Genomic DNA, 14,362 nt, shown 5'->3' with positions numbered 1-14,362 from the left:
AGTCTTGAGTTTCTTCCGGGAACGAACACGTCACAATATTACTCATCATAATAATTCATACGCAGAATAAAGGGGCGGGGCCTGGTTGAGTTAGTTAGTAGTGTGTTAAACTGGCGGTTATGGTAAGGGGCGGGACATTTCCCAAACACACTCGAAGCGCTCGACCAATCACAACACACTGCTCCAGCCGACCAATCAGAGCACAGTGTGCTTTTCAGAAGGAGGGGCTTCATAGAGACAGGAACTAAACAGAGCGTTACTGACAGACTGGGAAGAGAGGAGCCGCAACAATGGAGAATATGAGGAAAATAATCAACATTCAAGAAGGAAAACCTGTTCTATTAGAGCCTGAAGCAACATCATAAGAGGCCATGGTAGATCCTCTTTAAATCATCTTTTGTTTTTAACCATATGTATACACAACTTCAGCAATTTTAACTTATATATTAAATATATAATATTAAAATTAATAATACAATACATTCATTTGCAAGTTTATAACCTAATTTCCTTTTTCCGAAATTAAAAATGGAAATGTGTTATTTGTCCATTTCCCCTTTGCTAAACTCATCAAACTCACAACTGACTGTTCTGTGTTGAGTGTGTTGTAAGATGGCATGCAGCACAACACACAGTAAAGCAGTGCGCTAATACACTCACCTAAAGGATTATTAGGAACACCTGTTCAGTTTCTCATTAATGCAATTATCTAATCAACCAATCACATGGCAGTTCCTTCAATGCATTTAGGGGTGTGGTCCTGGTCAAGACAATCTCCTGAACTCCAAACTGAATGTCAGAATGGGAAAGAAAGGTGATTTAAGCAATTTTGAGCGTGGCATGGTTGTTGGTGCCAGACAGGCCGGTCTGAGTATTTCACAATCTGCTCAGTTACTGGGATTTTCACGCACAACCATTTCTAGGGTTTACAAAGAATGGTGTGAAAAGGGAAAAACATCCAGTATGCGGCAGTCCTGTGGGCGAAAATGCCTTGTTGATGCTAGAGGTCAGAGGAGAATGGGCCGACTGATTCAAGCTGATAGAAGAGCAACTTTGACTGAAATAACCACTCGTTACAACCAAGGTATGCAGCAAAGCATTTGTAAAGCCACAACACGCACAACCTTGAGGCAGATGGGCTACAACAGCAGAAGACCCCACCGGGTACCACTCATCTCCACTACAAATAGGAAAAAGAGGCTACAATTTGCACGAGCTCACCAAAATTGGACAAATTTTGAAAAATGTTGCCTGGTCTGATGAGTCTCGATTTCTGTTGAGACATTCAGATGGTAGAGTCAGAATTTGGCGTAAACAGAATGAGAACATGGATCCATCATGCCTTGTTACCACTGTGCAGGCTGGTGGTGGTGGTGTAATGGTGTAGGGGATGTTTTCTTGGCACACTTTAGGCCCCTTAGTGCCAATTGGGCATCGTTTAAATGCCACGGCCTACCTGAGCATTGTTTCTGACCATGTCCATCCCTTTATGACCACCATGTACCCATCCTCTGATGGCTACTTCCAGCAGGATAATGCACCATGTCACAAAGCTCGAATCATTTCAAATTGGTTTCTTGAACATGACAATGAGTTCACTGTACTAAAATGGCCCCCACAGTCACCAGATCTCAACCCAATAGAGCATCTTTGGGATGTGGTGGAACGGGAGCTTCGTGCCCTGGATGTGCATCCCACAAATCTCCATCAACTGCAAGATGCTATCCTATCAATATGGGCCAACATTTCTAAAGAATGCTTTCAGCACCTTGTTGAATCAATGCCACGTAAATTAAGGCAGTTCTGAAGGCGAAAGGGGGTCAAACACAGTATTAGTATGGTGTTCCTAATAATCCTTTAGGTGAGTGTATAACCAGTCTGAACACAGCAACTGAACAATAATGCATTATTCCCAGAGGAGGGCGCCCTTTCCTCACACATTACTGGACTTTTGTCTAAATACTGTGCTTGGGAGGATAATGTTTGCTTGTCACAAGTGATCCATGTGCACCACAAGATGAGAAGAGTTGAGAATATTTGTGTAGTGTACATTTTTAGATTACAGTGTTTATGGTATTTGGTGGAGCATCTTTGCATCGGCAGCATGAGATCGCTCCAGTGCGGCGGGGCACGGCTCATGTGCTAATGGAGATTTGCTCAGTCTAGGGTGGAATGGGACACAGCGAGCAGTTAGAAGACACATCATTATGACACATGTTATCCGTTTTTAACTGGGCGAAAAGAACAGAGAAAGGAGGGGCGTGACATTGACAGAGCACTCGACTGCATGCCAGAGAGGTTTATCACTCTCAGTGATGACTTTCAATGCAAAAAGTCAGTGCTTTGTGATAAAGAAACAGCTAAAAGGTCTTTATCATAATTAGTTTTTCCTTTTTACTCTTAAAAGCGTTCCATTACTTTATTCCCTGTATCATTGCTCTGACATGGGACGAAAATTGCTTTCAACTCTTTAAACTCCTGCCTATCTGAGAAAGCTGTAAAATGACTATTTATAATTGTTGCCTTTATCACATGATAATGAGTTTCAGATTCCAAAAAATAATTAAAAAAAATCTGTGTGAACTGACCACTAAAAATCACCAGATGGTTAAGACATTGAGATAAAACGAAGATCATTGCTTTGACGTTTGTATCTAATGCAATGACAGTCATACATTTGATCGTGACTTAAGTGATCAAATACATTTTGGGTGAAACTGCAGTTCTGTCTCTCTCTCTGTGTTATAATAATCGTATAAATGATCAGGTGTATTCTAATGCATGACAAAACCAACAAAAACTCCCATTTTTTATGGGAGGCCCATTATCCTGAACTATCCCATGTTTATTTATCACCATGTTGATCACCATCCCATGCTATTATCTGTCATCACATGGAAGAAATGACACCCTTTGGTTACTCATAATTAAACACAGTGCTAGGTAGAAGTGTTCATTTTGTCGGCTGTTTTAGTCCTGTGTCACATGTACTTTTTAGTTTTCATCATATTTAGTGAACCCTGTACTAGTTTTGTTTAGTCAAATTTTAGAGGACAAAATGTCTCAATTTAGTTTTAGTCAATGAAAACTTAAGCACAAATCAAGAGAATGTCAACCCATACGCATGGTTTATTTTACCTCATCTAGTTTCCTGATATCACATACTGGTAAAACAAGAAACTTCTCTCAGTAATTAAAACAGTGATATTCCTAATAATCCAATAATTCTGGAACTGCTGCGTCTGTGTAGAGTAGAGAAGCAAAGTGTATGTGCGTTGTGCACACGCTACATTATGGCCAAGCATGCGCCCTTAAAATAGCATCTGAATAACACACCACTGACTTTAGACGAGGTTTCTCCTGGTCTGTGGCGGAATTGTTTTCTGGAACTGCAAAATAGCACCAGGGAACGTTTGCGCCGGAACACGCCTCCTCTTTTCGCTGAACCACCCCCGGGAGCGCAAGTTCATTCCCTAATTTACTGACATGCGTCTGTGGAGGAATGATGCATGATGCGGTGTACAAAGTCAATTGCGCTGGGTGCAAGATAGGGCCCTTTGTATTGTCAAACAGAGGTGGCGTAAGTACATTTATTGAGCATCCATATATAAATACATTACCTAAAATGAGTATTCTAGATCGTTACTAACTACAATTTTCGTCATGTAGGCCCAATCAGTAGCCTCAATTTGCAAGTAATCTGCCCAGCACTGATTAAACATTAAACACAGTTGAACATTTTGATTACACTTTATTTTAAGGTGTCCTTGTTTCAGTGTAATTATATATTTAAGTACTGAGTGATATTAATTAACAACATGTACTTACTATAGGGTTAGGGTGAGGGTTTGGTTGAGGGTTAGTTGCATGTAATTATGCATAATTTACTGTTATTACTACGGTAAGTACATGTTACATGTGTAACAAGGACATTGTAAAAATAAAGTGTTACCAAATTTTTCAGTGTACTGTACATGTTCCTGGGCTTATTGTTGGGCAATATTTGTTTTGGCCAGAAGAAAGAACTTAATTTTAAGTACATTCCAGGGCAAAAGAAAGGTTAATAACTGAAAACAATAACATGCTATAGCGTACACACACACACACATATATATACGCAACATTATGTGCTTTCAAATTGAAATATGACAGGAAACTTCATGGAGTCTCACTCCAGGCTGTCTAGAACGCGTCCTCGTGACAAAGCGCATTTCGTTCTTGTTCTTCGGTCAGCTAGCCCGCTAGTCCATACACCTGAGTTATTGGTTTGCCGTAATAATTTGCGAGACCTTCCCCGTAAGAGAGGAGATTAGCATATAAATAGCAGATGCACAGAGGACCATCACAGCTGAGTACATTTAATTTTTGGTTTATAAGATTGAATGGGTTTTTAAACGCATAGCTATCAAACTTGGCCAAAGACAAATGAAGTGTAGGGCTCAGTTGTCCGAGGCTGTACCTCCTCAGCTCATTTTTTAAAAGGATAACAGACTTGCTTAAGGAGTGTGCCTGGCCAACGCTTCCCTGGGCACAAAGTAATTGAGATTGCTTACAGAGTTAATTAGACCGTACAAAATATATTGGAGGGCGCGAGGAGCACTTTAGCCCTGCTGGAATGTGTTTTTCCCAGTAAGTGGGGGACATTTAACCGGAAACTCATTATCTGGACCGGTCTCAGGGTAGAGGCCGGCGCGGGATCAATAGAGTTCACTGTAAACGTCTGACTGCTGTACACTCGTTTAGTCTACAGTCTACATTATTCTAATATGTCTACTGATGAGACCAGTCAAAGACAGTGCTATTAATATACTAATATATATATATTTTTTTTTTATATTTTCCATTTTTGTTAATGTTTAGTAATTAGGGGCCAAGCATTGAGTTACGGCACCTGTTGTAATCGTAAGTGTTCTTCTTCTTTTTCTACTTCTGCTACCGAGTCTATGGCAGTATGTATGTAGTAACCTTGAGTATGTAGTAACTGTATGGTAAAAAGTTGTGAAATTTGGCACACTGATAGAGGACCGTCTGAACATTAACCACAGCAATTTTGTAGTCTCTAACTGAATCCCTCTAGCGCCACCAACTGTCCAAAGTTGCACTCACGTTTATGCTAATAACTTCTGAACCATAAAGGCTAGAATCAAAATTCTTTGGCTCAAGACGCCATTTTGAATTTTCTATAATAAAAAAAAATACTTTTTGAACTTTTCCTAGATATTTAATCTGATATTAACCAAAATTGGCTCAGAAACTCATCCGTTTTCGAATAACGCATAAATGAATTTAATGAAGAGCGTACCAAATTGGATGCAAGGCTATATCTCCACAACGCTTTAGCGTATTGAGATGGTGCATGTCATCACAAACCTGAGGCTACCTGCAGCTTTTCAACATAGCGCCACCTACTGGTTAGCAGATATGAAAAATTGTTATAATTATAATTTCATAAAACTGGTCTCTTTTAATTCAGTGCACCACACCGAGTCGAATGATCCCCAATTTTCCAATATCGGACATTTTGAATGTTGTGGTATAATGCTGTATTTTGGAAATGCATTAGTGTATGGTTACAAAACTCGGTATGTGTCATCTGGACCATGCGCTGAAGGTGCTTACAGAATAACGCCACATTCTGGTCAAAATTTATAATGAAAGTCAAGAAATGCGAATAGCTTTTGATTAATTTTGCCTATTTTAATGAAAGTGGTCTTGATAGATTCCTTGGGTCATGCCTAGAACAATGATACCAATTGTGAGATATTGAAAACTGCTGTCCCCCATTTTGAATTTCTTTGAAAACCTACTTTTTTTTAACCCCTCCTTAATCCCAGTTTTCACCAAAGTCGGCTCAGATCATCTTCAGACATGCTGGCAAATGTTATTAAACGCTTTTTGATGTTATTTATGTCAATAAAATGTGATGGCATGATGCCAAGCTGATTCTGAGGCTGTAACTCTGCAACCCTTTGCCATATTGACACCAAACTTTCTTTGTCAGCTCACACTGACCACACCATCATAATTTGATAACAGTGCCACCTATTGGTCAAAAGTGATAAACAATTCATATTAGTAGTGAATATATTATTATGACTAAAATAATATAAAAATGTCTTTAATTGTTGCAGTTAGTCTGATTCTCCCAGTTATGCTTGCTTAAACTAAATAAAATTAAGAAATGTTTGGCAGCTGAAATCAAATAAGTTTTATTTTTTTATAAATATATTTTATTTTAATTCAGTTAGCATTTATTTTATTTCAAGTAACAAAAATATATATTTTTTTGTTTATGGTTTTCATTTTTGTTTTTGTTTACTATAATAACTCTGGTTGGAGGGACAATATCCCAGTATTTACATTTACATTAAAAAAAATAAAAAAATCTTATTGATTACACATTTTTATACCTATTATTGCATAGTAGAAAATACAGTAACACAACAAAAGCATACAACATTACAAATATTAATTCTGCGGTTTATACTAAAATATATTTCTTAGAAATGAATCTAGTCTATACATTCATTTAAATATTATGATTATTTTATAATTATTACATAATTAGTTTACTTTTGACCAGTAATTGCAGTCATTACGCTGATATCGTTTTGTGAACTACGAAAGAATCAAATTCTCCAAATGTTTTGTATCATTCCCTAGAAACTTTCCTGGGCTACTTTACCTGATTGTCAGGTGTTTTATTGTCCTCGCACACAAATCATGGTGGAAGCCGAGAGAATGAGTGTTTTAAATGCAAAGGTGGTTTTCTTCAAATGTCAGCAACACCTACGTCAGCAAAGACACACTCGTTCTCAGTGTCCACACACTCCAGGCCGAGAATTATAATACTGCCTTCGCAGGTTGACGGTGCTGATTTTATCGCAAAAGAATTAAAGTGATTTAAACATAACAGCTACAATTTCCATTGTGCAATGTACTTTAATCTATCAAGAAAGTAACTGCATTGGGTTAAATAAAGACAAGATGAATAAACAGTCTGTTCTTCATCTGGTGGCAGCAGGCATAAAACAGTCTAGGTGAGATTGAAATGATGTTTGGAGATTGTAATTAGCTGCAGGTTGCAGAAAGACTGATCAATGTTTCAATTTAAGTAGAATGTTACCTTCCTTTTTCTTTTTTTAAAGCGGTGACAGACTTTCCCGTTTCCCTGTTTCCCTGCGGACTCTATCGGCTATTAGCAGTGCTGTTTACATGTGTTAAATACTATGGAAAACGTGGAAGCAACTAATTAAACTCTCAAGTTCCAGCCGTGAGGGAAATGTGGAGTGAAATAAAACGTTTAAATGCAACAACAGTGAACACACTGATCAACCTGAATCTGAAATATTCCCGGGTGAGACAGGATTAGTGCTGTCCGAGAGGCATCCGATTCATTTTTTCCAGTTTAACGCGTTAAAAACATTTATTACAATTAACACATCATCTGTTTTTTTCTGTCATCCTTTGGCTAGAGTTACATTATCACGCTCTTCTTCATGCAAATGCTTTTTTTAAGCCTAATAAATGTTAAAAAATTGATAAAAAATTTAATCACTTTGAATGGCTATAATTAATGTTTAAAATTGGGGGGGGGAAATCGTTTTCATGAGACATCAGTAGCTGTATTAGTATCAGTGGCCTTCAGTCATACACTGTAAAAAATGAATCATGTGTCTTGTAATTTTCATTAAAAAAATTGAGGTGATCATTAAAAATGTTATGTATATTTTATTAAGAAAATTGTGGTTCAGTGTTTTGTTGAAAATATTGAGAACATTTCACTAATAACACCAAGAGATGCATTTTCCTATTTTTTTTAAGGAAACATACACAATTTTAAGGCTTGAATTGAGGAACTGATAAACCTCATAAAATTAAGGAAAAGGGGCTACCTATTTATTTTAAGAGAATTAGCTAATTTATGCGGTTTTATTTAGAGACACCATTGTTTGTTGCCAGCATGCTTTGCACATGGCTGGAAATGGAGAGTAAATCTTGAAATTAAGTGTTATTTCATGTGTTTTTGAGTAAAGGGAAACATCTGTTAATGTTTAATGTTCAGGTATGTTTGACATTTGAAAGAGTTTCTATTATGTTAAAGTTTTGATCGTTACCATTGTGCAGAGGAGTAGGGCTTATGGTTAGGTTGTGAATAACTGCATTTTTTTAAATATTCTGAAGCATATTGTTACATACATGTAGCAATAACTCTGCTAACGATAGTGCAGTAACAAGTCTGATTCTGTGCTGTCCTAGCAGCATACAGTCTTTTTATAAAATAATATATGTCAAAGTTAAATATAAACAGATCATATCCATTCACTTGACTTCACACAATTTTGAGAATAAAAAATACTTCAAATAATAAAGCACATTTCACTAAAAAAAATTAATTCATATGTCATAGACTAAATAAATTAGGGCATTTTACATGATTTATTCAGGTAGATTCCATGAATGAAATCAAGCTTTAACTACTCAAAAATATTATGTGTAATATTGTTACCATAATTTTTTTAAGTAAATAGCAGTACCATTTTTTACAGTGTAAAAAAAGATGCCATTAAACAAGTTTTTTTTTAAAATATACTGTCTTTAAGTTATCTCTACATTAATTCGGAGAATAACTGTGAAATTATTACATTATAAAATATATAAAAAACGTAAGTGTTTTTAGTTGCGATTAGAAAAAATGTGATTAATCTAGTTTTTTATTTTTATTGATTGACAGCACTAGACAGGACATTCACATAAAGGATGTATGCAGCAGGGTGTTGTATTTAATACAAGATGAGAAATAATATCGCACATCAAGGATCATTTTGATCATACTGTCTTTAAGTTATCTCTACATTAATTTGGAGAATAACTGTGAAATTATTACATTATAAAATATATAAAAAACGTATAAATAATATATAAATATATACTGTCTTTAAGTTATCTCTACATTAATTTGGAGAATAACTGAAATTATTACATTATAAAATATATAAAAAACGTATAGATAATATATAAATATATGAAGAGTTCAGATGCAAAAGCCTCTAAGTTCCATCTGAAAATTTCTTCTAGAATTATCATTTTTATCAAGCTTGTATATTTAAGTTCAGTAATTTCACTTAAAGGACAATTAATAGGTAATTTTCATTGCCATTTAAGTTAAATTACTGAACTGAAATACACAAGCTTGATAAAAATGATCATTCTAGAAGAAATTTTCAGATGGCACTCTTCAAATACTGTCTTTATGTTATCTCTACATTAATTTGGAGAATAACTGAAATTATTACATTATAAAATATATAAAAACGTAAGTGTTTTTAGTTAATCACAGAAAAAATGTGTGATTAATCTAGTTATTTTTTATTATAATTGATTGACAGCACTAGACAGGACATTCACACACTGAAAAAAATTTGGAGTTGGATTTACTTGAAAAAAGCTAGGCAACTTTTTCCACTCAGAAAATGCTAGTCAATTTACAAAGATTTGCCAAGTAAAAACCTAAACATATTTATCAGTAGCTTTAATTAGAAATCTTTACGTTAAATATACTTGGAATATGGAATTAAGTAAACTTTACTTAACCTAGTTAAGTGAAAGTAACAAAGAATATAAGTAATTTTATCTTGGCTAGTTAAAGGTTGATTAATATCGATTTAGTTGAAATTTCTTTTGCATTACATTTGACTCAAACAATAATATTGAATTATACCAGTCATATATAGTTTGTGCTTTACTTAGATTATCTAAGTAATTTATACTACAGCATGTGAATGCAAAGACCTCAATACTTGGTAGACAATACACAATGACGGTAACATTTGATGGATCATTTTTGTGTTTGAATGTGTCATTTTGAGACGAAAATTTACTCGAAATGTCACAAAATGGCAAGTTACTAATCCTGACAACAAAAGCAATGATAAAACAGTGTAAATACAGCTGGAAACCAGTGAAAAATGAACCTCATTAATTATTCAAGGTCCAGTGCATGATGGGAACCCCAGTATCAGAAAAGTTGAGTCATTTTTACTTAATTTTATTGAGTTGATATTTACGCTTTCATTTCTACTCGCTTGAATTAAGTACTGATATGGAATTTACTTATTTTTTTTAATTCTTGCCTGAACTAACTTTTTCATGTAAATTACATTGTTTTTTTTCCAGTAGTATTTACTTCACCAAAAAATCATTTTTTACAGTGCATAAAGGATGTATGCAGCAGGGTGTTGTATTTAATACAAGATGAGAAATAATCTCGCACATCAGGGATCATTTTGATATTATGCTGACTTTAAAGTGTCACTATTCATTGCATTACAAATTTTAGATTGCGACTACAGGGCTTGAACATTAGGGATTAGTTCATTTCACAGCCACAGAAAGCGCACATATGTGTGTGTGTGTGTGTGTGTGTGTGTGTGTGTTCACTATAGAGGGCGCGCTGGTTTCTGGAGAAACGCCACCAGTGCACGTAATTGAGACCTCATGCAAAGACAGTTTATACCTCAATCTGCAACTGTCAACACAGAGCCTGCCCGCAATAATGAAAAATAAAAGCAAAGCAAGCTAGAATCTTTAGTGCTTTATATTGAGGTCATCACCGAGACAATTAGACAGAATAAATGGAAAAGGAATGCCAGACTTTAAGCAGTGCCCTCGAAAGAGGAAGGGCACGCAGATTATATAAACCGTTTTATTCCAACGACCCCCATATTTAAAAACTGGCATTCTGTTCTGCATTGTAGCGCACGGGCCGCTTAAGCACCTTTTGAGTAAATTAAAAGGCATAAATTGTGTTTAGCACTAATGCAGACGTCGTGGTCTCCCCAGGCCCGCGAGTCTGAGCGAGGAGGGGGAAAATAGCCTTGAGTTGCTTTTCACCTTTCATAAATTCCAGGCTTGGGATTTCTGTACCTTAAAAAAAAAAAAAAAAAAAAAAATCATTTGCAGCCCGGTGGCTCATTGCTATTCAGCGTAGATTGATGGTGGTCATTTAGCCGGCAGTGGAAGTTAAGTGCTGCTGTCGCTCTTGAAGAGCATAATTGGGAGGTTCCACAGGTCAGTGGCAGTGACAGTTTTCTCTTTTGATTAGTGTTGGAGTGATAACAAAACTTACAGCGCGAGTGATGGATGAGGCGGAGGGAGAGAGAGTGAAGCGCTCCTCGAGACACCAGCCACATTCGTCTTCGCCTCTTACAGACACACAATATGATTATAGAGCTTTATTCTTTTAATTAGTTGTGTTTGCTAAGTCATCACTTCTTTTTCATTGAACATACTTAGAGTTAATAACCATAAGTATTGAACTGTCCTGAATGCACTCAAGTGATAGGCCTACCTCAAATATAGTGGTTGATTGAGATGTTTTTTTGTTAAAATGCTAATAAAAAATACCAGTACTCTCATTTAATGCTTTATTCACTATTTAATTGTTGCTTACACTGGCAGTCAAAAGCTTGGAAAAATTAAGAATTGTAATGTTTTTTTAATGTCATGCTCAAAATGGCTGAATTTATTTGATCAAAAATACAGTAAAAAGTATGAAATATTATTAGAGTGTAAAACAGCTGTTTTCTATGTGAATATATAGTCAAATGTAATTTATTCCTGTGATCAAAGCATCATTACTCCAGTCTTCAGTGTCACATGATCTTTTGTAGCATTATAAATGTGTTTATTTATCACTTTAATCAATTTAATGCGTCCTTGTTGAATAAAATTATTGTTTTTTTATTTTTTTCAAGATCGATCTTACTCCATACTTTTAAATGGTAGAATTTGCATAAAAATCTTTATCAGCACAACTGTTTTCAACATTGATAATAATCATAAATGTTTCTTGAGCATCAAATCATCATATTAGAGTGATTTCTGAAGGATCATGTGACACTGAAGACTGGAGTAATGATGCTTTGATCACAGGAATAAAGTACTCTGTACTATATATTCACATAGAAAACTGCTGTTTAAATTATAATAATATTTCACTGTTTTTTACTGTATCTTTGATCAAATAAATGCAGCCTTGAGCAGAAGAGACGTCTTTCAGAAACATGAAAAAAATCATATTAATTCCAAACTTTTGCCCCCGAGTATTTTAAAAGAGTGCTTATTTTACACAGTATTTGCTCAAAATTCACTGAAATCATTTTGTAAAATCAAATCCGTCACATACAAGTGTTAAAAGTGCACCGATAAGCTTTGGCATTAACTTTCTTTCAAACCACAAGACTTATGAAAGCTTTTCAGCTCAGCTTGAGCATTAATACACTTAAGATCAGGTCTATAGTCTGGGTCTGGTCTCTGTTAAGACGGGTTTATCTAGTGCCAGCTGGTCTCCTTAAAGTCACCGCATGATGTGAACACAGACTCGTATCACCCTCTCTTTTGTAGAACAGCCTGCAAAAAGATGTTATCAGAAGCAGTTCAACCTAAGACTAAGACACCCAGTGCAAGTGCGAATCCACCGGCAGATCTAGTTTATTCGGGGTTGTCCCATGTTGCCCCACTTTCTGAAACCCAGCAAGTTATTAAGGTCTCCTTTGCATGCTGACAGATGCTGGAAAACGTATTTAGCATAACCAGCACTATTTTATACAGTCACAGTTAGCTGGGACAATACTCAGATAGACTAGCACCAGAAAAAAAAAAAAAATTGGATGTGGTCGAGTGGAAATTCTATTAAGGCTTTGAATTAAAATGTTAAGATGTCCCACGTTACTGCAGAGTTTGCGGTTGAGAGTGCTGTAAATCTGTGTTATATCCTGAGGCCACAGTGAATATCCCATCTGAGTGTTAATCAGCCCACAGAGAATTACACACTGTCAGCAGACCAGCGCTGTTTGCTGGAGAACCACCAAAAAAACTGGATGTGTTTTGCAACAGTAGTTTTTACAGCATGCACAGAGTTGGAGAAAACCGAGAAAAAATACTTCTTTATTAAGTGTTATTTATTGTAATGTCTGTTTTCTGCGCTAGATGAGAGCTCCTGAGGATGGAGAGGACAGCGAGGAGGACTTTGTGGACGTGCCGGAGAAGGAGGGCTATGAGCCTCATGTTCCTGAACATCTGCGGGCTGAGTACGGTGAGTTTGTTCAGGTGCATCATGCATAATCCACATAATCTCTGGTGGATATGACCACACACTTATGGTGACGCGTCTAAGTCCTCTGGGGAAGCCTGTTTGTTTGCAGTGCGGGGCAGGGGATATTTCAGTGTGGGATTGGTGAGTTTAGTTGAAAAGGTTAGCCGTTGAAAGGTTCAAAGCGCAAAAGGAAAGTTTGTTTTTGAGAGTTAAGGTGTAAAGCATGAAGTGTACGACTTACGGTTCTGCTTTTCAAAAGCTGTAAGTTTTACTTCAAAAATAGGTCGTTTGACAGTGAATTAAAACCCTGCTATTGCCTTCGGGTCCGTTTTGATTTTTTTTTTTTTAATCCATAATTTTGTAAGAGTGTTAAGACTGTCAAAATACACATTATTTATTTATTTATTTTCAGATTGTTTTTTACAATTTTTTCAAAAAAGATATAGCCATTTAAACTAAATTGTTACACCTTTTGCGTTCGGGTCCGTTTTGATCCGAAAGGAAATTATGCTGATTTTTTTCATCTAGATTTTTTTAGTTAGATTTGTCTCAAATTGATTGTGTAAAATACATTTAGCCTCTTTCCTACACTCCTTTATAGTTTCCTTTATAGTTTATAAACATGCTTGCGCATAAACACACACAATAATTCGGAAATTAAAACAAAATGACATAAACAAATGAATGTCTTAGGGTATTTTTACACAACATTGTTTTCAACTGAAAACGGAAAACTTTTCATGTGTTTTGGTGGATTATTTGTGTTTTGAGAGCCTGAAAACTCAAGATTTTTTTGAAAACGGGCTTCAAAGTGCAAGTTTTTGAAAACAACCATCTCCATGTAAACAACAAAAACGCAAATTTGTGAAAACTGTTTGTGTTTACGGGGTGTTTCTTGACAAAGTGGCATCGCCAACTACTGGCCTGCCATGCATAATGATTAATCAATAAAATAAATTTCGCAGATGCGTGTGAACGGGGGTCGTCTGTTTTTTAGTTCATTGTTGTCGTGTAAATACACTCTTAATGTGCTTGTAGAGCAAACGTTCATAGACCAAACAGTCTAAATGGTGTTTGGTGGTAAAGGAAAATACCTTTTTGCTAGTAAAATAAATATATTTTGTTTGAAAACATTTCAGAGTAATATTGATGTTGTTTTGTTAGAAAAAGAAAATGTATTTTTCATAAATGTAGACTGTTTTGAGCAGTTATGAGTTATATGTTTTAAAATTAATTTAATTAAATCCATTGAAGTCAATGGAGTTC

The 14,362-nt window shown here is 35.7% G+C and overlaps 1 protein-coding gene across 1 annotated transcript in view; it reads left to right on the top strand.

Moving 5' to 3' along the window:
* The window catches only part of uvssa (UV-stimulated scaffold protein A), a 45,181-nt gene that overhangs the window by 13,317 nt on the left and 17,502 nt on the right, over nt 1-14,362 (top strand). The window contains exon 8 of the mRNA XM_084132351.1: nt 12,991-13,096. Within this exon, the coding sequence (XP_083988477.1) occupies nt 12,991-13,096 (106 nt within the window). The remainder of the gene's footprint in view (nt 1-12,990; nt 13,097-14,362) is intronic.

The sequence above is a fragment of the Abramis brama genome, assembly GCF_963993115.1.
Source record: "Abramis brama genome assembly, chromosome: 13".
In the NCBI taxonomy this organism is placed as follows: Eukaryota; Metazoa; Chordata; class Actinopteri; order Cypriniformes; family Leuciscidae; genus Abramis; species Abramis brama.
This window is presented reverse-complemented; position numbering and strand designations above follow the sequence as displayed.